Below are 23,341 nucleotides of genomic sequence, written 5' to 3' on the forward strand. Positions count from 1 at the left end.
TATTTGGTTTATTGTCTCCTTCATTTCAAGGATTTCCGTTTGGTTTTTTTTGAGAATCTCTATCTCTTTGTTGAAATGATCTTTTGCTTCCTGCAGGTGCTCTTTCAGCTTATTGGTATTATCATTCATTGCCTGCATTTGCTCTCTTATCTCATCCTTTGCTTCACGAATCATCTTAATCATGTATAATCTGAAGTCCTTTTCTGACATTTCTTCTAACATACTGTCATTGGATTCTATTACTATAGAATCTAGATTTGTTTGGATCATTTTCTTCCCTTGTTTTTTCATGTTGTTCATGTATCTTCCCGTCTAGCAGTGCAGATCTGGGGTATTGCAGATTTCCCCCTATAGGCTTATAGTGGCCCTATAGGTTTCCAAAACCCTTTCTTTAAGGGGAGATCAATATTAGCAGTGCCCAAATCAGACACTATGCAATCCTAGACCAAATAGCCCCTATGGGGACAATAACAAAATTGTCATAATAAACAAAATGAGTTCAAATGTTATCTTCGGTAAAACAATCAGGTTTACAATAATGTCTAATAGTTTCTAATGGAGACAAAGAGGATGCAGATGGATGGAGAATATGGCTGTTAATGGGATAATAAAAGAATACAAGAAGTTCTAGAAAATAGAAAGGGTGAGAGTGTAATCAAAAGAAATCGGATCTTAGCATGTAAATAAGGGAGAAAGTGACTCTGAGGGAACAGGTAAACAGAAGGAAAAGAAAGCAAGAAACGTAAAGAAATAAAAACTTAAATATTTTTTTTAAAAAAGGAAAAAGAAAATCTACTGTATAACAGTCATATACTAATGCAACCTCCCAGTGTTCAGTAGCCTGATGTATGAGAGGTACCTGACAATGAGCTTCAAGCCTCCAGCAGGCGTCTCAGGATGGGACTTGCCCCACCCGAAGATCGGAGCTATGGCTTCCAGGATTATCCAAGATGGCTGCTCTGGCTTCCAAATGTGTTGGCAAATGGGGAGCTGCAGCTCAGGGGTGGACGTGGTCATCTGGAGGTCCTGGAGACAGGATGCAGTTGGTCCGGCAGTGGTCTTGGAGGTCGGGTGTGTTTGGTGTGGTTGTGGGATCCTGGAGGCCGGGTGTAATCAGTCGGTCTGGGTTCCCGGTGATAGGGTGCAGTCAGTTGGTCTGGGGGTCCTGGCAGCAGGGAGCAGTCAGTTGATGTGAGGGCCCCAGAGGCAGGGAGTGATCCTTCGGGCTGAGGGATCCTGGAGACAGGACTCAGTCAGTCCGGCCAGGGGTCCTATGGGGCCTGGCTGTTTTCTCAAAATGGTGGCAGCCACGTGTAATCAAACCTGCAGGTACTGTGACAGTGAACTTCCAGGCAACAGCAGGCAGCTGGTTCTCCACTGGCGGTCTGCGGTCAGTCTGCTGGCAGCTGTGGGACGATCGGGAGGTGAACCTCGAGCATTGGGTGATGGATAAGGGGGTAAGGCAGGCGATGGACAGGCGAGAGGCAGGCAAATGGCAGATGATAGATGCCTGACAGTGAGCAATCTGCTCTCAAAAAAAGGCGTCGATATGCTGGCAGATTGCAGGTGATCACAGCAGACAAATAGGGTAAAGAGCAGGGGATCGAAAAGCAGCAAAAACTGCCTCACCGAGAAACAGATATCCTCTGCTTGAATCCGGCGTTGCGGAGCAACAAGGAACGCAGCCTCCCTCTAGTCCGCCATCTTGGATCTCCTAGAATTCTTATTAAGGAAATCAATGTCAATGTGTTAGCATGTTGACCCTATTTTTTCTTCTAGCAGTTGCAGTAGGAACAACTTTTTTGATGTCTATGTACACATTGTCTGAGCATGTGCTGAGTATAGACAAGGTATTTAATATGTTCGGTGACTTCACTAAGAATGGAATACTTAGAGAAGTGCATTCAAATGAAATACAAAATCCTACATATTATAGCACTAAAACATTGTCTATTGAATTCTCATCTTCTGTATTGATGTCCTTCTGCATTAATGGGTAATTCCCTTTTATCAATTTGGAATACAGTGACTCATATGGAATATAATTTTGTTAAGTTTGTAATGTAAAGGGTACACATTGTAGACCTATAGCTGTAAGCTCAAGCATTAATAATAAACTTTTATAATTACTTGACTGTATGCCCTCTCAGTGGAATAACAAAAGTAAAAAATGTCACATCTAGAAACTTGATAGGAAATAGAATGTCAATAATCACTGTTTTATCAGACTTTCCAGACAGAAACTATGAAAAACTTTTTGTCACAGATGAAGGCAAAGTTCATGAGAATACCCAAAGCTACATTAAACTAACTAACATTGGAATTAGAAGTATGCTGGAAGGGCTTCGGTGTCATGTGCTTCTGTGCAGTGAGCTGGATCTGACCTTAAAAAGTCAGTGAGTAGAGTATGCACATGGCAAAATATGAGATATGTAAGGAAACAACTCAGAGAAGGGAAAACCCACAATGAACAGCAGCAGAGGAGTGTATAATGTTTTTAAAATCCAATGTTGTTTGAAAGTCTTGTGCAGTAATTGGAGGAGACTCTCTAGTGAATTTGTTTTTAATGCTTTACATGTTTTAAAGAGTATATCAGTGCAGGTTTTCATATATTTATGACTAGGTGACCTAAAATTTTTCCAATCCAGGATATTTTCACCTCAATCACAGACAACTTGCCATCCAACTTCTCTTGGAAATAAGATGTTTTGTTTTTGTTTGTTTTCTCCATGTTTTGTGGTAACAGGTTGAAGGTTGCTGCTATTAAGCATGGTTATAGGCTATGGTAAAGAAAATAAGATGGATCAGAACTGAGCATGAGAAAAAAATTATTTTTTAAAACTAAGTTTATATCTCAGAGGGTATTCTACAAAGATGCTTATGTCATTGAAGTCAGAAAGATTCTTTTAAATTATGTAGAGGTATTCTTGTATATTTTAGGAATATCATATAATATTTCTTTGTTTAAAAATCCACATGGCCCCAGGATTTTGGTGTGTGAAAGATATAACTAACTCTATCTTTAGATTTTCATGGAGAAAATTTGTCAGGACTTCCTGACTCTTAAGTAAAGTCACAATTAACTTAATTAACTTAGGCTCATACAAAAATTCTAGTGAGAGTGGAAGCCAAGAATATTAAGCAAGTCTATTTTTTGACTCGTGAAGGTAACAAAGAATATTACAAATAATCAATAAGTAGAAGAAACTGGTCCATTCAGAATATACTTATGAAGTTCTAACAAATTAATTAATTATCTATATGATACTAGTTTTATCATTGGAACAGTTTATATATTCAAATACATATGCCAATTTAACATGTGATTCAAAAAGGATTTCAACTCTGTGGGTAAAAGGTGAATTTTTCAACAGATTTATGATGTGCATTTGGCTGACCATTTAGGAAAAACAAAACAAAACAAAACACAACACCACAGGATCTCCACTACAGTCTTAACAGCAAAATTAATTTCAGAAGGACTGACCTTTTAAAATTAAAAACTATAATTGTAAAAGTACATAGTAGAAAACATGGACAAGTTATTTGCCTAGTAGTTCATTAGGGAATGCCTTTCCAGTAGAACTCCCAACACAGAAAACGTAAAGGAAAAAGATGGATAAATTAGCCACCTAAACATTAAAAATGCCTCTATTCCAAAAAGCTAGAAAAAGAATCATAAGGAAAAATAAAAATGATGGTTGCCAAACTGTGGAAAAATATTTGTAACAAATGTGGTGAAAGATTTACAGCTTTAATATAGAGTATAGCAAATTAGTAAGAAAAAAATCCAAGAACCCAGCAAAAAAGTGGATGCAATAATTTTTAATTTGTGATCAACATGATAGATCTGGCTAGAAGGGCTTAACTAATCAGGGACTTTTCTCACATAAGATGTCTGAAAAAAAGAAGCCTTAAAACCTCGAGTGCTTTTAGGCTGGTATAGTGACTCCACAGTGTATCAGGGGCTTAGACTCTCATTCTGTTTGACTGTCTTTAGTGGGTGACTATATTCTTCATGACCACAAGATGCTGTTCCACTTCCAGGCACTACATCTGAGTCAAAGAACAGTTGCCAATAAGATGTGCACTGTTCAAGTCTGCCCTTTTAACAAATTCTGCTACAAACTCTTCCACTTCACAGAAAGAGAAATAACTTCATGGTCTCAGTCTATGAAATCTAAAAAAAAAAAAACTCATTGAAATTGAAAGTAGAATGGTGATCACAAGAGGCGGGGGAGAGGCACAGGTGGTACTGGTTAGTTTTCTTTTACTGTAGTAAATACCTGAGATAATCACCTTATAAAGATAAAAGATTCAATTTGGCTCACTGGGAGTTTTTAGTTCATGATCAGTTGACACAGTTGCTTTGGGGGCTATGGCCAGGCAGCATGTCATGATGGGAGTATTTGGCGAAGCAGTTGTTCACCTTATGGCCAGGACATGAAAGAGAGAAAAAGAAGCTGGGGTCCCTCATCCCACTTCAAGGGCATGCAAGAAGACCTGGGAGGCCCCATCTCTTAAGGTTTCCACCACCTCCAAATAGCTTCAATCTGTGGTTTACACCTTTAATACTTGGATTTTTGGTGTAAAATTTAAGATTCCAGACCATAGCAGGAGGTGGGAGTAGAGGGGAAAAGGGTTTGAGTATTAAGTTACAATTAGATAAGCATAGGAAGTTCTGGTGTGGTTTTCCACAGTTAAATATCAATAATGGTAATGTACTGTATATTTCAAAAAGCTACAGAAAGAATTATGAATGTTTTTAACATAAGGAAATTATGACTATTTGAGGAGATAGAACCCCATAAATATGTATAATTTTTATGTGTCAATTAAAAAATGAAAAGAAAAAAAAAAGAGAACTCTGCTACTGGACTTACTAGCTGCAAAGGATTTTGGGAAATTGGACACTTTTCCACTCTAAACAAAATTAGAAATTTGTCTGTAAGGAAGAAAGGGGAATGGGTACTGGTTAGGCGACCAGTTGAATATACCACAGATGGGAATGGGTACTGGTTAGGCGACCAGTTGAATATACCACAGATGTGAAGGCAGTTCACCAATGAAGAAATACAAGTGACTTGTAAGCATAGAGTGTGTATTAGTCACCTTTTCATTGCCATGACAAAATACTGAGAAAAGCAAATTAAAAGGAGGAAAGTTTTGTTTTGTCTCACAGGTTTGAAGGCTTCAGCCTATGATTGCTTGGCCCCTTTGCTTTTGGGCTTATGACAAGGCAGCATGTCATGGCAGGGAAGTACATAGTGGAACAAAACTGCTTACCTCATGGTGGCTAGGAAGCAAAGAGGGAGAGGAAGTGGCCAGGGTTCTAGTATCCCCTTCATGGGCATGCCCCCAATGACCTTACTTCTTTCTACTAGGCCCCCATTTCCTAAGGATTCTACTACCTCCTAGTAGTGCCACAGACTGGGGACCAAGTCCTTAGCATTAAAGCATTTGGGGGACATTTAAAATCCAAACCATCACATAGACATTTAACTTTATTCATAATTAATAAATGTAAACCAAGGTAACAGTGAAAGTTTTAGATTTTCGTAGATAAACTCTTTCAAAAGTGCCAGTGGTCAAACTTACCTCTCAATTCAACTCTTCTCTTTAAAAAGTTAAATTGGAGTTCTTAGGATTATGCTTATCAACACATATTAATGATACCCATAAGCTGTGACCAGGGTGGATTCTTGAGGACCAGGTATAGTCCTTATAGTTTGTAGTCAGAAGACCTGGACCAGTGGTTTGGTGTCCAATTCTTTGTTTCCTCTTTGTTCCATAGGCCTGTTACTTACCTCCCTGTGCCTGGGGTACTTTTCCTTCTTTCCTTTGGTTTCTCATCTATGAAATGAATGTAGTCATGCTCATTCCTTTAGGATTTTTGTATGAGCAACAAATGATAGAATGCAGTTAAATTAAAACACCTTTTATAGGATACTGGAGGCAACTTTACAGATTTCTCTTCAAATGCAAGATACAGTGTCACATTATTAACAAAACTAACACTTCTGAATTTAGTGACTGACTCCTGTTGTTGTGTCATATGGACTTCATGCCATTCTGTTTATATTTCACATCCATGGAAGATATGTTAACTTGTGACTTAAATGCATCTTTACAGAAAAAGTTCTGATCTCTGAGGACTCTTACCCTGCTTCTGGCTGTAAAGGATGTTTATAATCTCTATTGTTGTCTTGGAGTTAGGGTTTTGTGTTCTAAGTAGGGAGTAGTTAGTATTTCCAGGTTCTTCATATTCTTGCTCACCTGATCCCCAAACTCCCTCTCTCTAGTCATATATATATTTATATGTGTGTGTGTGTATATATATATACACACACACACACATATATATGATTTATGTATACATATAGAAATATACATATTTAATTCTCAATATGAGTTATTCTTCCAAGAGAAAATGCCATTCAAACAATTTGGCTTTTAGTCATTAAAAAGAAGAAAATAGTGTACAAAAATGTATTTTTAAAAGACAGAGGTCCTTTGTTAAGTGTAATGAGAAGATAGAACACTTGCAGCTGCCTTCTAGTCATACAGCACTTTCCTGATAAGTCCTCACATGTTGAAGAGGAATCTTTCTGTTAGGCTTTGCAAAAGCAACTCTGTCTTGGCTTATCTGGTACCAGGTAATGCTAATTGCTGCTGTGGGTAGAGAAGCTCCAGAACTAAAAATACTTTTAGGACTGTGCATACTAGTAGTAGTGGAGACATCAGATATTATGAGTCCAGTGTCCCAATTTTTCAGATGAGAGGAAAAAAGCAAGGTTCAGAGAGGTGAAAATAACTGGCCAAAGTTCAAGAAGACAGCATCAAGATACCTTAGATTCTGATTTCCCATATCTGTGACACTGTATTTTATCTATTTGTGTTTTGCAGACATTTGTGGATTTGTCTTTCCAACCACCCCACTCCACTGACCTTGTCACAGTTGATAATTTCAGGCTTAGTTTCTTTGTTTCCCCCTCTCCCTATTGGATTTTATGAGCCAGTGAATATCCACTTTTTTTCTTTTCTTTTTCTTTTGTTTTTTTTTAGTAGAGATTATATTATATTATATTTTATTTTATTTTTTTATTGTAAACAAATGGGATACATTTTAATTCTCTGTACATGGAGTAATCATAAATTACACAGAGCAATGTTGTTTGATTCATTCTGCCATTTTTTCCCCCTTCCCCCCTACCCCTCTTTTCCCTCTATACAGTCCTTCCTTCCTCCATTCTTGCCCCCCTCCCTAACCCTAACCCTAAACCTAACCCTAACCCTAACGCTAACCCCTCCCACCCCCCATTATATGTCATCATCCGCTTATCAGCAAGATCATTCGTCCTTTGGTTTTTTGACATTGGCTTATCTCACTTAGCATGATATTTTCCAATTTCATCCATTTGCCTGCAAATGCCATAATTTATCATTCTTTATGGTGGAGTAATATTCCATTGTATATATATGCCACAGTTTCTTTATCCATTCATCAGTTGAAGGACTTCTTGGTTGGTTCCACAGTCTGGCTATGGTGAATTGAGCAGCAATGAACATTGATGTGGCTGTATCTCTGTAGTATGCTGATTTTAAGTCCTTTGGGTATAGGCCGAGGAGTGGGATAGCTGGCTCAAATGGTGGTTCCATTCCAAGCTTTCTGAGGAATCTCCATACTGCTTTCCAGAGTGGCTGCACTAATTTGCAACCCCACCAGCAATGTATGAGTGTACCTTTTTCCCCACATCCTCACCAACACCTATTGTTGCTTGTGTTCTTGATAATCGCCATTCTAATTGGGGTGAGATGGAATCTTAGTGTAGTTTTGATTTGCATTTCTCTTATTACTAGAGATGTTGAACATTTTTTCATATATCTGTTGATTGCTTGTACATCTTCTTCTGTGAAGTGTCTGTTCATTTCCTTAACCTATTTGTTGATTGGGTTATTTGTATTCTTGGTGTAGAGTTTTTTGAGTTCTTTATATATTCTGGAGATTAGCGCTCTATCTGTAGTATGAGTGGCAAAGATTTTCTCCCACTTTGTAGGCTCTCTCTTCACATTGCTGATAGTTTCCTTTGCTGAGAGAAAGCTTTTTAGTTTGAATCTATCCCAGTTGTTGATTCTTGCTTTTATTTCTTGTGCTATGGGAGTCCTGTTAAGGAAGTCTGATCCTAAGCCGACTCTGGTTTTAGCAATCAAAAGTTAATGGATTAATATTCTTGTTGAATTCTTTAATACTCGTAGTGATTCTCCTCTCATATTTCTATACCTTCTTCATCTTTGAAGACTGTAGTATAAATAGGGTAAGTAGGTGTCTGATTTATGTGTGCAGTCTAAATTTACAACCTAAATGAATATCCAGATGATACAAATTTGAATGTGTCCTTTACAATCTGTAATTACAGTTTCATTCCATAGCAGTTACAGAATTAGGTCTTTAAAGGATCTATTTAAGACTATTTTATTATGGTGAATAAACTTTAATCAGCTTATTTCTTTATCTGTGAAATGTATTCAATTGCTTTGTACATATTTTAATAGAACATTGAATTGTCTTAAGGTTAATCATTTTTGCCCACAATTCCCATATGGGATATAGAAAGCACCTAGCACAATGCCCAATGTATCATTCTATGTTAATTTTTCTTTTTTCCTTTTTTTATTAATAGAATTAAGAATTAGTGTTTATTTTTTACAGAGACTGTTTGATGTTTTTAACTTGTAAAATTGATACCCATTAGAACCACCATCCAATCACTAGGTACAAATTTAGCACTAGTTCCACCTGTTGTAGAAGGTTACCCAGGCAGGTATAGTAATTCAATATGACGATCTTTGAAACACTAGCAAAATTCTAAAGTGTCTTTGTACTATCAATATCACTACCATCAAAAAACGTTCATGTATATAAATTCAGTTCTCATAAATAAATCTCTTATAATAGAACAAACTGAAGCATGGGATTAAAAAAAAGAATTTATACCTTGCATAATAATACATAGTTGCTACCCTGAGACTTAAAAACAAGATCTTCTTTCTGAATCATTGGTGTTTTTTTTCCTTACATAACAATAATAATCTTAAGTATTTTCCATGAAAAATTTGGAATCTTCAAATATACTGTAATCACTCTTTCATTAAATTATAGAATATGCACATATCAAAGCTAAGGAGCTCTTTTATAAGTTTCCATGATAGCCTAGAGGCTCTGCCCCCTTTCAGAGTATTCATATACCATACCATCATTTTTATTTTTGGTACTGGGGATTGAACCCAGGAATGCTTTACCACAGAGCTACATCCCCAAACTTCTTTATTTTGTTTTTGAGACAAGATCTCACTAAGTTGCTTAGGGCCTCACTAAATTACTGAGACTGTCCTCAAATCCGTGAACCTTCTGCCTCAGCCTCCCAAGTTGCTGGGATTACAGATATGCACTACCACACCTTGCTTCATTCTTCATGTACTTTCTTACCATCCACATTGTCACACTGCAGTGATGTAGGCAGAAGTGTGTATAGAAAAGGTTGGGTATAGGGGAAGGAAGGTGAATAGGGTGAATAACTAGAAGCACTTTGCTAACCACTCTCATGCTTCAAAGGTGAATCAGATACCTTCACCCCAGAGAGTGTGGATCTTATGAAAGGCATTAGAACTAAAAAATTGATTCAGTTCTTTCAGTGTGTATTAATCTGCTTTAAAAAAAATAACGAAATATCCAAGGCAAATAACTTTTGAAGACAGTTCTGGAGGTTCTAGTCCAGGGTCAGTCAGCCCCATTTCTTTGGTCCTCTGGTGAGAGCAATGCATCTTGGCAGGAGCATGTTGCAGAGAAAACTGCTTATATTACCAGCCAGGATCAAAGATAGACAGGAAGGGGCCCGGGTCTTACAGTCCCCTTCAAGGGCATGCTTCCAGTGACCTCCCACTAGGTCCTACCTCCTATGCCCATATCACCTCCCAATATCATCATCAGAGGCTCCAAACCTTTAACACACTGACCTTTGGGGTTACTCATTCAAACCATAACTAGGGGAGAAGGAACCAGGAAGGGCTGTCCCCAAGAGTGATTCCAGGGTGAAATTCTACAGGAGTGGAGGGTAGAAAAATCTAATTTGGCTGAAGCATCTGATGTGTAAAAATAAATAAGAAGATAAGTTTGGGAAGAGAAAGGAGGGGTAGGCTGGGCTAAGAAGTGTGGGGATAATTCTGTAGACAGTTGGGGGTCACTGAAAGTTTTTGAGTTGTTTAATGATGTGATCATATCTGGGATGCATATCTCTTCAGGGACTGAACTTGAATGTTTCTGTTTCCCATGCTGCTCTCCCCATGTCCATTCTATGAACTACCCTGTTGGTTCTAATTGCAGAATATATCCCATACCTAACCTCTGCAGATAGTCTGTACTGTCACAAGACTCACCCAAGCCACTATTATCTCTAAGCTGGGTGGCCACAGCAGCCAAAGACTTGCTGCTTTCACACTTGCCCTGCCAGTCCATTCCACACAGCCCAGTAACCTTACAGGTCTACATAAAACCTACCACTGTCCATAACCTGGCCCCACCTCTCTCTCAACTCATGCTCTATTCTCTCTTTCCACTTCCTCCTTTAGTTCCTGTCACTCTAGTGCAATTTTTATTTCCTAAGCACACTGAACTCTGCCCTCCTTAGAGCCTCTGGTTCGTCTAGCTGGCATGTTTTTTCCCCCAGACTGTTACATGGTTAGCACCTTTCCAAAAAAGACCTTCTCTGATCCTTGATACTCTAGTGATGCCCTCCATTATTTATTTTCTTCACAGCACTTCCTCCTATCTGGGTGGATTTCCCTATTTCTTTGAATTTATTACTATTTCCCCAACCTATCCAACTAGACATATGTAGAGACTTTGTTTTGTTCCCTGCTATATTCCCAGTGCCTAGAAAAGTACTGGCACTTAGTATACTTTTCTTGAATTATTAATTTAGAGATTGAATGACTGGACCAGGGAGGGCTGATTAGAGCCTACTGCAGTGTTTGCAGTGAGAGTTCACAGAGGGTCTCCACAGTGGAAATGAAGAGGCAAAGGCAGGTGCAAGTACTATCAGAGAACTGACATGGTTTGACTTGGTTTGAAGTGTTCAGTTATTGGAGAGGGAAGAGGCGGAGAGCTTTGAGCTTGAATAAACTAAAAGGAGCTCAGGAATAGTTGCTGGATTTGATGGGAAAAGGAATAGTTCTAGAAGTGCTGAGTTTGAGTAGAAACCAACTGGCAGTTGAAATGCGAGATTGTCCATAGGTTCCCCCCACCCCCTAGTGGAAGTGTTGCAAAGGAAGCAAGGATCATAGGTTCAGAGAAGGTGCCGGGGATGCTGCATTCCCTACCAACTTTGGCATGGCTGTGGAAAGTCGTTGAACCTCTCTGGACCTCAAGTTATTAAAAATGTTAATAAAATACCTCATGGCAGTGCAGTTCATGACAACAGACATGACGACATGAACCAAGGCCCAATGCAGGGTTGTTTGTCAATGACCATGAGTTCCCCATCTCCTTTTGCCTTCTCTAAGAAGTAGAGGATTAAAAAGTTTACTCTAGTTCCAGTTTCAATTTATGTTGTTTTTCTTCCCAAATCAATGGTCTTTAGGAGTATCACTGATTTATAATAAATCTGAGTACTTCCCTTTCCTACCCTGTGTGTCATCTGGGAATCCCTTTTTCTTTTATATTTTAGATCTCTTGTTTTTAGAAACAATTTCCTTTCTTGTTATTTACTTCCTCCTTCATTTTGCCATGGTCCTTTTATCCTGTAGCTCTCTAAGAAAGAATGCATGGGAGGTAGACTCTTAAAACTTTGTAGAATTTCATTCTGCTTTTACAGTTGATTGGCATTTTGGCTGTATATAGAATTCAAGGTTGGAAATCCTTTTTCCACAGCATTTTGAAGACAGTGTCTTATAATTTATTATCTTCCAATATTGCTGTTGAGAAATCTGATGTCATTATGATCCCCTTGATTTCCATGTAATCTTTTTTTTTCCCACCTGGAAACCTCTTTTTCTTTACTCAGTATTTTGATATTTACAGAGGTACATCTTCATGGGACTCCTTGTTCATGAGTATGTTGGGAGATTGATGGATGATGACCTTTTGGGTTGAGTAGTCATTCTTCAATTATTGGGAATATTTTTGAATTATTTTTAATTTTCATCCCTTTCATTTCTTCTATTCTCTCTTCTTGAAATTTCTATTATTTATATACCTTATGGTCTGTTCTTCTGAGTTTCTTTTTTCTTTCTCCATCCACTCACCCCAACCCACTTTCCTTTTCTGGGAAAAAACTCAAGGCATCATGCATGTTAAACAAGCATTATACAACTGAGCTATACCCACAACTTTTATTCTTTTGAATAAATATCAAGGAGTGGGATACCTGAGTCATATGGTGGTTCCATTCCTATTCTTATGAGGATCTCCATACTGCTTTTCAAAGTGGTTGTTCTAATTTGCAGTACCACCAATGTGTAGTAAGTATACCTTTTGTCTTTTTTTTTTTTTTTTTTTAAACTTTCCTTCTGCTCAATACATGCCTCTTTTCCCTGGGTTGCATTTTTGTTTGTTTTGGTTTCTCCTTCCTGAGACAGAGACCTAATTGAAGCAATTTAGTTGATCTTAGCAGGTTTTAATTTGTTGTCCTCATTTCATCCCTGGCCTGTACCCCCGACTTCTACCCCTGCCTCCAGCTAGAAGCCTCCAATGTCTGATCCTTTCAGTTTTATGGCAAAACTGGATGGTTCTTTGTGGATTCCTCTCACTCTAAGTTCCCTCCACCCTATGGAAACTTAGGTTTCAGCTTTCATAGATCTGTTAGGTGAACAGTTACTTGTCCATCTCTTTTCCATTTTCTGGAGGGTCATATTCTTCCCTGATCCCCGTCTTCCTTTTTCTCTGCTCTTTTTGGGTCATGCCTTTTTTCTTCCTTTCCCATCAATTCACTGGATTTGGGGAGGGAGTGGAGATAAATGCATGTATTTAATCTGCTAAGTTTAACCAGAAGCTCCCCCCAAATCCAATTTGGTCGGTTTTTATTTTTACTACTTTCTTTGATAGTTCTTCAGTTAATTTTGCATTTGTTCTCCACGTGCTCACTTGCTATGCCAGATGTTTGAAGAAGATGTCCTTGGGGAAGAAAAATGAGGGGTTTTAAAATGAAATGTTCTTGAAATGATCACAATGGTTCAGTGTGTGAGATCTCAAGGAGGCTGGACTGTTTTTAACCATCAGACTCTCATAATAGAAATATAGTTTCACCCTTATTTGTGTAAACCATCAGGAGCATTTTTAAATGTTTGTAATAAAGTTTGTGGCTTATTGTTTAAAATTGAATTTAAGGTAGTAAATCAAGGCTCTTGGTGGTATACCCCTGACAGCAGGGAGAGCCTGGTAAGTGGTCTCTAAGAGTTGATCAAAGGGAGTTGTTGAGCATTTTTTCATGTATTTGTGTTTTGGTCCTTTAATCTGGTAGTGTTTCCAATTCCATTCTGAATACAGTAATGCACACTCCTTCTCCACTCAAGTCATCTTGGCGGCCTCTGGCACTGTCTTTGCCAAATGGCTCCTGTTCAGTATAAGCCTGCCTTTGCCATCAAGTCTGTATGAGGTATGAACAATGATGATTGTCAGAAAATGGGCATCTTCCAAGATCTTATTCATAGCACATTATTGTTCTGGAATCAAATGAAAACTGAAAATCAAAAAAGAAAAATTCACTGAAAAATGACCACTAATTCCTTGTGCCTAGGTTCACCTTTCCTCGCCAGTGAAGATGGCGTACTTGGCGGAGTGATTGTTCTCCGATCATGCAGATGTTCTGCAGAGCGCGACTCCTCCCAAAATAAGCAGACACTTCTAGGTAAGTTGGATGGATACATATTGTGTCTCTTTCTTTTTCATTTTTTCAAAACATGGAAAGGTTTATATACTTTCATAACAATTTTAAGCTACAGGAAGGCTGTGGTGCACTATTGACATCTCGACATCTACTAATCTTTTTCCACAGGTAAATATGCAAAAGATGAATATTTATTTTAAACTGCATGTTCAATACATATTTTTCAAATGGGCTTAGAACCTGGGACCCTTAGTAAAGCCCAGTATTAAGAATATTAGATGATATATTGCTCTCCTGCCTTATTACACAAAACATTTGAGATGACTCATAACAATTATACACAGTAACATAGAAAGAAGATTCTTCCCATCCCCACTCCCAAATAGGAATCAGAACCATGTGAAGAACTGCTGGCCTAGAAGTTAGTCCTGGCTCCATGGCTTATTAGTTATTACACCTTCGTGCATTGGTCTTACTGTTCTGTGCCACTTCCTCATCTGTAAAATAAGGATGCCTGCCCTGCCCTCCTCATAAAGCTGTGGTTGAGGGAGGGTCAAATGAGTATTTTTGCAGATTTGCAGATGTCCATCCAGATGTGTGGTTTTGTGTCTAGCCATGCACATCAGTAGGCATGAAACCCAGCACACCCTCCATTTACCAAGACATAGACTTTTGGAGTTGCTACTACTCAGATTGTCTTTTTCATTCATCCAGAGGGGTACTTTTTAAAAATCCATGTAAATGTTACACATAAACTAGCAGGGTTCTATTTTTTTTTTTTAATTAACTTTTTATATAGGCATACATACATATATAAATTCAGAAAAGTGCACAAATTATAACTTCTTGACAGATTATCACAAAGTAAACCCACCACATGTAATCAGCACTCGGATTAGGAAGACAAAATTTTATTGCAGTCCCCCCAAACTCCCTTCTGATTCCTGCTAGTTTCTACTTACTACATAGTTAACCAATATGCTCATTTCTTTACGTGTGTGTGTGTGTGGGGGGTGCGCCAGGGATTAAACCCAGGGGTGCTTAACCACTGAGCCACATCCCCAGCCCTTTATTGTATTTCATTTAGAGACAAAGTTTCACTAACTTGCTGAGGCTGGTTTTGAACTTGTGATCCTCCAGCCTCAGCCTCCCAACCCACTGGTTACAGGCATGTGCCACCATGCCTGGCTCCAATATGCTCATTTCTAATACCATGGTTAGTTTTGCCTGGTTTCCTGAATTCTATAAATGAAATAATATAATATGCATTGTTTATGTCTGGTCTTCAGTCAGTATTAACCCCATTAGATTTCATATTACATGTAACAAGAGTTGTTCCTTTTCATTGCTACATAATACCCTATTGTATGAATTTTGAACTGCGTTTTGATCTCTGTATTTTTTTAATATGCAAGCTTAATACTCATCCAAAGAGTCTGTGGTAGTTCAAAGCTTTATATAAATTTGCATACAGAAAATGTGGGTGATACATGACTGTACTGTATAATTGTTATTAATTGCTATAGCACAGGTCTTTTCCTACCCTGAGTTTCTATAAGTCTATAAAGTAGAAGACTCAGTATTTCTTATGGATATAAAAACTATTTTCTACAAAAGCCCAAAACATTTTCCTAAAATCTTTTCAATCATTCCTCAAAAAAAGAAAAAGAAAAGAAAGCACTTTAATCTAAAAGACCTTTTTCAGAGTCACCTGGCCTCTGAACATCAATTTCATCATCATTCTGTTTGCTCTTGTCTCTTTCTATCTACCCAGATTGCTCCAAGCAGATATATTTTTAAATTGCCATATCTGGTTAAATCACACAAATGGTGGTTTGCTTCTTAGATATCCTAATTATTGTTTAATCTTTTGAATAGTTTGACGTATTTAGATAGCAGGGAATTGATTAAACATAAGCAGAGGATTTACCTGGCCCTTCAACAAAAACTCAGAAGAATAACCCTTAGTATTCAGGAGGTAGGAGTTATTAAAACTGTTTCTTGGATTATTCCTAGTTTCCTTCCAGGAAGGAGTAACCCACTTTACTGATCCCAAACTCTTGTCCATTTGAGTCAGTCCTGAAGATTGTTAGTGTTAGGTTGGAAAAAAGAGGCGCGCAGTTATGGTTCGTCGCTAGCTCCCAGAAACGCTCCACAGATACAGGTCTCATACAAGGAACCATTTATTTGCGCAGATGTGTCTGCATGGGGGAAGGGGGAGAAGGGAAGGAAGAAATGGCACACGGTTCATCTCAGACATAGGAATTTCGCGGGCTGAGAGGAACCAATCTTGGAGGAGAATTCTTACTGACTGATGGGCCAATGACATATTAGGATGTAATGCTGTTGGCAGGAAGCAATGTAAGCCGGAAATTCCTGTAACGTGAGAGGCGGGCTAACACAGATTGACAGGTGCTGGGGAGGACGGGAAATTCCTGTAACCGGAGAGGCGGGGAAACGCAGATTGACAGGTCGTTGGGAGGTGGAAATTCCTGTCACGGGAGAGAAAGGTGGCTTTATATCTTACAGTTAGGGCCTTTTGATTGTCTTTCATTTTTGGAGTTATAGTATAAAAATGCATATTTAAGGATAAGTCATAGAATTTTAGCTCATGTTGAATTCTGTTACAAGGTAGTGATTTATAAGCTAATTTCTGTCTTTTATCTCAAAAGAAGCACTAAATATAAAGAGCCAACCTAGGGAACAATATGTGAAAGCCACCTTTGCTGCCCCATTCCCAGAGCCACCAACCAGCCTCTAGCTCTGGTGATTCTTGTGGAAAACACTCTTACTGTATAGAATGTACTCATGTTTCTGTTTCTTGATGAGTCAGTAACTTGTGGCTTCTTGTGCTGGAAAAATAAAAACAAAAACAAAAATGAAGCTCACACCACATCCCACTCCCCTTCTCTCCTGATTTTGGTTGGAATTCTACTCTAACTTGAAATAATATATTTTAATTTTATTTGCAACTTTAGCACACTATTTCTTGATTTGTCTACCTTATATAATCTGTATCAACCATCCCTCATCCCTTCAACTATGTAAGTTGAGGGAAGTTCATGCTTTCTTTTCCTCTCTCATTGTACTTCATCTCTATCATTCATTGTCATTATTGTTTTTTAACAATTATATTCTGTTCTATATCCATGCTTCTCTTCTATGTTTTGATTAGAGTTTGATTCAAAACAGTGATAATCAGCAACTAGCGTTGACAGCATCAAGATTGTATAAATATTTCTCATTACTTCTCCTAGTAGTGGAAGGTTGAACTTGTAAAGAAGAAAAGAATCTGTCATAAATGTCTGCCTATAGAAGAAGACTATTTCACACATAGAGATCAAGTGGGTTCTTATATGTCATATGCTATCAATTCTTCCAAATCAGGCCACAACTTAATTTACTTAAGATTTGAACTGTGATTTCTCATTGATTACTTTTTCAAATTCTTATGAAAGTATAAACTTCATGAACTCATGGCTCCTTAATGCCCAATAATGTCCAGGATAAGCCAAGAAGTCTTTTTTCCTATACATCCAAATAAAATAAAACAATTCCCCAAATTGAAAACAATATCTAAATACTGTATATTGTTCAATTTCTTTGTTTCAAGAATAGTACTATCAAAACAATATCTAATGTTAGATTTTTCTTTGTGTACTTTCTTTTCTGAAAATCATAAATAATGTTTCCATTACAACACAAAAGGAGTTTCAGTCAAACCCCATTGCCACTTGGTGGAATTTCCAGGAAGCCAGTACTGGGTGTCTTCTTGATCGAATACATCAATCACAGTAGCCCCAATGAGCTGTTTTAAGAGTGATATGACTCAAGTACAGGAAATGTTTGTTTCACCCTTTGTTTCCTGATTCATCCACAGGTGGTGGCAATGCTGTGCATAAATGAAAAGCCACCTGGCATAGCAGTGAAGGGCACAGGCTTAGCAGCCAGCCCCATGTTTCATTCCTTACATTACCCCTTTCTAGGATGAGTCATCGAACTTGTTATTTGACATGCCTAAGTCTCCATTTGCTCATTTTAAATAGAGATAGAGTGGAAAATCCCAGGAAGAAACATTTGAGGTCCCTTATGTGACCTAGTTACAGGCGTTTTGTCCATAAATTGTTTGCTACTTTTCCCTTTAAGAGATGGAAACTAATTTTATTCTCCTTGAGTATAACAGACGTTAGTGCTTCCAGTGAATAAGAAAAAAAGCAGAAGTGATAGTGTGTGACTTCTGAAGCTAGGTCAAAAAAGGCATTGTGGCTTTCTCCTTGCTCTTTCTGTTGGGAGACCAACTGCCATATTGGGAGTACATTCAACCAGCACTTTGGAGAGGCCCATGTACCAAAAAACTTTGACCTCCTTTCCAAAGCCAATGAGGAACTTCAAGCAGGTCAGAGATCTGAATGAGCCTTAAGAGGACTGCAGGCCTAGACAACATCTTGACTGAAATATCATGAGACACCCTGAGATATAATCATGCAACAAAGTCACTGCCGAATTCCTTTGCCATTTTTATTTTTATTTTTAAATTATGTGGTGCCGAGAATTGAATCCAATCCTGAATTCCTGATCCACAGAAACTGAGATAATAAATGTTTGTTGTCTTACATACACCACTACATTTTGGGGTAATTTATTATGTGTCAATTGATAACTAATAAACCCTTTAAACACTCTCACCAACAAGTGGCCCTTGGTTTATCTAAATGATTCCAGTGACAAATGAGGATGCTCTCTTAAATCTTTAGACAGTTGTGTCAGACTTCAGTTTGTATCAGTGGATCTTTATTCTCTTCCCTGGGATCCTCTGGGAGAAATTTGATCAGCGCCCTACTACATAACAGTCCCATATCATTCTTTTCTAGATTGTCTTTTTAGCCTCCCCATATCTAGGCTCTTGTCCTTTATTTTTCATTTCACTCACACCTCCAGACTTCCACCAGAGTGTTCTTTCTTTAACATATCTTCAGCTGACCAGAGAATCTCACCATGGTCCCCATTCCAGGGAGGTGATCAGGAGAGAAGACAACAGGCTTGAAGCAGAAAGGGAAAAAATTAAAACATGACCAAAAGAGCCACACTAATCTCAGGATTTGAGGACAATGATCAAAACAATAGTGATATAAGTATGTAATTAGTTTTTTGTTCAGTGTCTTTTTTTATTTTTTAATTTCTTTTAATTGATTATACATGACAGTAGATTGCATGTTGACACATTGTACACAAATTGAGCACAACTTCTCCTTCCTCTGACTGAACACAGTGCAGAGTCACACCAGTAGTGTAATCATACATGTAAATAGGGTAATAATGTCCGACTCTACCAACCTTCACATTCCCACACCCCTCCCCTCCTGTCATTCCCCTCTGCACAATCCAAAATTCCTTCATTCTACCCACCCAATTATGAATTAGCATTTTCTTATCAGAGAAAACATTAGGCCTTTGGTTTTTTGGGTCTGACTTGTTTTGCTTAGCATGATGTTCTCCAGCTCCTCCATTTACCTGCAAATGCCATACTTTCATTCTTTTAAGGCTGAGTAATATCCATTGTGTATATGTACCACATTTTCTTAATCCATTTCTCTGTTGAAGGGCATTGAGGTTTGCTGTTGTGAATTGAGGTGCTATAAACATTGACGTGGCCATGTCACTGTAGGATGCTGATTTTAAGTCCTTTTGGAATAAAACAAGGAGTGGAATTACTGGGTCTCAAATGGTGGTTCCAATCCAAGTTTTCTAAGGAATTTCCATACTGCTTTCCAGAATGGTTGCACCAATTTGCAGTCCCACCAGATGTATATAAAGTGTACCTTTTTCCCCCACATCCATGCCAACATTTATTGTTGCTTGTATTCTTGATAATTGCCATTCTGATTAGAGTGAGATGAAATCTTAGTTTTGATTTGCAGTTCTCTAATTGCTAGAGATGTTGAACATTTTTTTCTTATGTTTGTGGACCAATGTATTTCTTCTTATGTGAAGTGTCTGTTGAGTTCCTTAGCCCATTTATTGATTGGGTTATTTCTTTCTGGTGCTAACTTTTTTGAATTCTTTATATATCTTGGAGATTAATGCTGTATCTGAGGTGCGTGTGGTAAAGATTTTCTCCCATTCTCTAGGCTTTCTCTTCACATTATTGATTGTTTTCTTTTCTGAGAAGAAGCTTTTTAGTTTGAATTCATCCTGTTTATTGATGCCTGATTTTACTTCTTGAGCTTCAGGAGTCTCGTTAAGGAAGTCAGGTCCTAAGCCAACATGATGATGATTTGGGCCTACTTTTTCTTAGATTAGGCACAAGGTCTCTGGTCTAATTCCTAGGTCCTTGATTGGAGTTGATTTTTGTGTAGGGTGAGAGATAGAGGTTTAATTTCATTTTGCTACCTATGGACTTGCAGTTTTCCCAGCACCATTTGTTGAAGAGACCATCTTTTCTGCAATGTATGTTTTTGGCACCATTGTCTAGTATGAGATAACTGTATTTATGTGGGTTTGTCTCTGTGTCTTCTATTTTGTACATTGGTCTACCTGTCTATTTTGGTGCCAATACCATGCCATTTTTGTTACTATGGCTCTGTAGTATAATTTAAGGTCTGGTATTGTAATACCTCCTGCTTCACTCTTCTTGCTAAGGATTACTCTGGCTATTCTGGGTCTCTTATTTTTCCAAATGAATTTCATGATTACTTTTTCTAGTTCTATGAAGAATGTCATTGTGATCTGTTTTTGTACTATGGTGATTTTGACAATATTAATTCTACCTGTCTAAGAGCATGGAAGATCCTTCCATCTTCTAAGATATTCAATTTCTTTCTTTAGTGTTCTGTAGTTTTCAACGTAGAGGTCTTTTACCTCTTTCATTAGGTGGATTCGCAAATATTTTATTGGAGGGGTGGCTATTGTGAATGAGGTAGTTTTCCTAATTTCTCTTTCATATGATTCATCACTGACGTATACATTTGATTTATGGGTGTTGACTTTATATTCTGCTACTTTGCTGAATTCATTTATTAGTTCTAGAAGTTTTCTGGTGGATTTTTTTTGTATCTTATAAATGTAGAATCATGTCATTGACAAATGGAGATAGTGTGAGTTCTTCTTTTCCTATTCGTTTCCCTTTAATTTCTTTCTTTTGTCTGATTGCTCTGACTAGAGTTTCAAGGACAATGTTGAATAGAAGTGGTAAAAGAGGGTATCCCTGCCTTGTTCCAGGTTTTAGGGGGAATGCCTTCAATTTTTCTCCATTTAGAATAATGTTGGCCTTGAGCTTAGCATAGACAGCTTTTACAATGTTGAGGTATGTTCCTACTCACCCCAGTTCTTCTAGTGTTTTGGACATGTAGGGGTGCTGTATTTTGTCAAATGACTTTTTCTGCATCTGTTGGGATGACCATATGCTTCCTGTCTTTAAGTCTATTGATGTGATGAATTACATTTTTTGATTTCTATGTGTTGAACCAACCTGACATCCTTTTGATGAACCCCACTTGATTGTGGTGTACTAAGTTTTAAATATGTTTTTGCACGTGATTTGCCAGAATTTTGTTAAGGACTTTTGCATCTTTGTTCCTCAGGTGTTGGTCTGACGTTTTCTTTCCTTGATGTGTCTTTGTCTGGTTTTGGTACAGGTTGATACTAGCCTCATAGAATGAATTTGGAAGGGTACCCTCCTTTTCTATTTCCTGGAATATATAAAGAATATTGGTGTTAATTCTTCTTTAAAAGTCTTGTAGAACTTGGCTGAGAATCTGTCTGGTCCTGGGCTTTTCTTGGTTGGTAGGCTTTTGATGGCATCTTCTATTTCATTACTTGAAATTGAGCTGTTTAAATTGTGTATGTCTTCCTGATTCAGTTTGGGTAGATCGTATGTCTCCAGAAGTTTGTTGATGTCTTTGAGATTTTCTATTTTATTGGAGTATAAATTTTCAAAATAGTTTCTAATTATCTTCTATATTTCAATGTGTCCATCCTGATCTTTCCTTTCTCATCATGAGTTTTAGTAATATGAATTTTCTTTCTTTCTCTTTGTTGGTGTAGTGAAGGGTTTATTAACTATTTTTTCAAAGAACCAACTTTTTGTTTTGTTAATTTTTTCAATTGTTTCTTTTGTTTCAATTTCTTGATTTCAACTCTGATTTTAAATATTTCCTGTCCTCTACTGCTTTTGGTGTTGATTTATTCTTCTTTTCCTAGGGCTTTGAGATGTAATGTTAGGTCATTTATTTGTTGACTTTTTATTCTTTTAGTGAATGAGCTCAATGCAATCAACTTTGTTCTTAGCACTGCCTTCATAATGTCCCAGAGATTTTGATACATTATATCAGGGTTCTCATTTGCCTGTAAGTATTTTTAATTTCCTTCCTGATTTCTTCTGCTATCCATTCATCATTCAATAGCATGTTCTTTAGTTTCCAGTGTTGAAGTAGCTTCTATTTTTTATTTTATTGTTGATTTCTAGTTTCATTCCATTATGATCTAATAGAATGTAGGGTAGTATTTCTATATTTTTTAATTTGGTAAGAGTTGCTTTGTGGCATAACATATGGTCTGTTTTAGAGAAGGATTCATATGCTACAGAGAAAAAAGTGTATTTACTTGATGACAGATAAAATACTCTATATATGTCTGTTAAGTCTAAATTATTGATTGTATTGTTTAGTTCTGTAGTTTCTTTGTTTAGTTTTTATTTGGAAGATCTAACCAGTGGTGACAGAGGTGTGTTTAAATCACCCCATATTGTGTTGTGGTCTATTTGATTCTTGAAATTGAGAAGGGTTTGTTTGATGTACTTAGATGCTCAGTTGTTTGGGGCATAAATATTTATGATTATTCTGTCTTGTTGATGTGCAATTCCCTTAAGCAGTATGAAATATCCTTCTTTAGCTCTTCTAGCTTTGGTTTGAAGTCCACTTTATCCAATGTGAGAATGGAAACCCCTGCTTGTTTATGTAGTCCATGAGAGTGATATATTTTTTTCCCATCCTTTCACACAGTCTGTGGATATCTTTTCCTATGAGATGAGTCTCTTTAAGGCAGCATATTTTTTTTTTTTTTTTATAAATCCAATCTGCTAGTCTATATCTTTTAATTGATTGATGAATTCAGGTCATTGACATTCAGGGTTATTATTGAGATATGATTTGTATTCCTGGTCATTTTGGTTTATTTTCAGTTTTTAACTTTCTTTGGTTTCTCCTTTGATTGGCTTTTCCTTTAGTGTAGTTCTTCACTTTTCTGGTTTTCATTGTTTTTCTTTTTTTTCTTTTTTTTTCATTTCCTCCTCATGGAATATTTTCCTGAGAATGTTCTGTAGTGCAAGCTTTATAGTTATAAATTCTTTTAACTTTTGTTTATCATGGAAAGTTTTATTTAATCATCAAATCTGAAACTTAGTTTTGCTGGATATAAAATTCTTGGTTGGCATCCATTTTGTTTCAGAGCTTGGTATTTGTTAT

General features: G+C 37.4%; 1 protein-coding gene across 2 annotated transcripts in view; it reads left to right on the top strand.

The window, feature by feature from the left end:
• The window catches only part of TASP1 (taspase 1), a 323,082-nt gene that overhangs the window by 237,645 nt on the left and 62,096 nt on the right, over positions 1-23,341 (top strand). For both annotated transcript variants that reach the window (XR_013762024.1, XM_079128502.1), the window contains exon 12: positions 13,791-13,901. Coding sequence is in view for 1 of the 2 variants with exons in the window: in XM_079128502.1 (XP_078984628.1) it covers positions 13,791-13,901 (111 nt within the window). In the remaining variant the exon portion in view is untranslated. The remainder of the gene's footprint in view (positions 1-13,790; positions 13,902-23,341) is intronic.

Source organism: Sciurus vulgaris, assembly GCF_902686455.1.
Source record: "Sciurus vulgaris genome assembly, chromosome: 2".
Classification (NCBI taxonomy): Eukaryota; Metazoa; Chordata; class Mammalia; order Rodentia; family Sciuridae; genus Sciurus; species Sciurus vulgaris.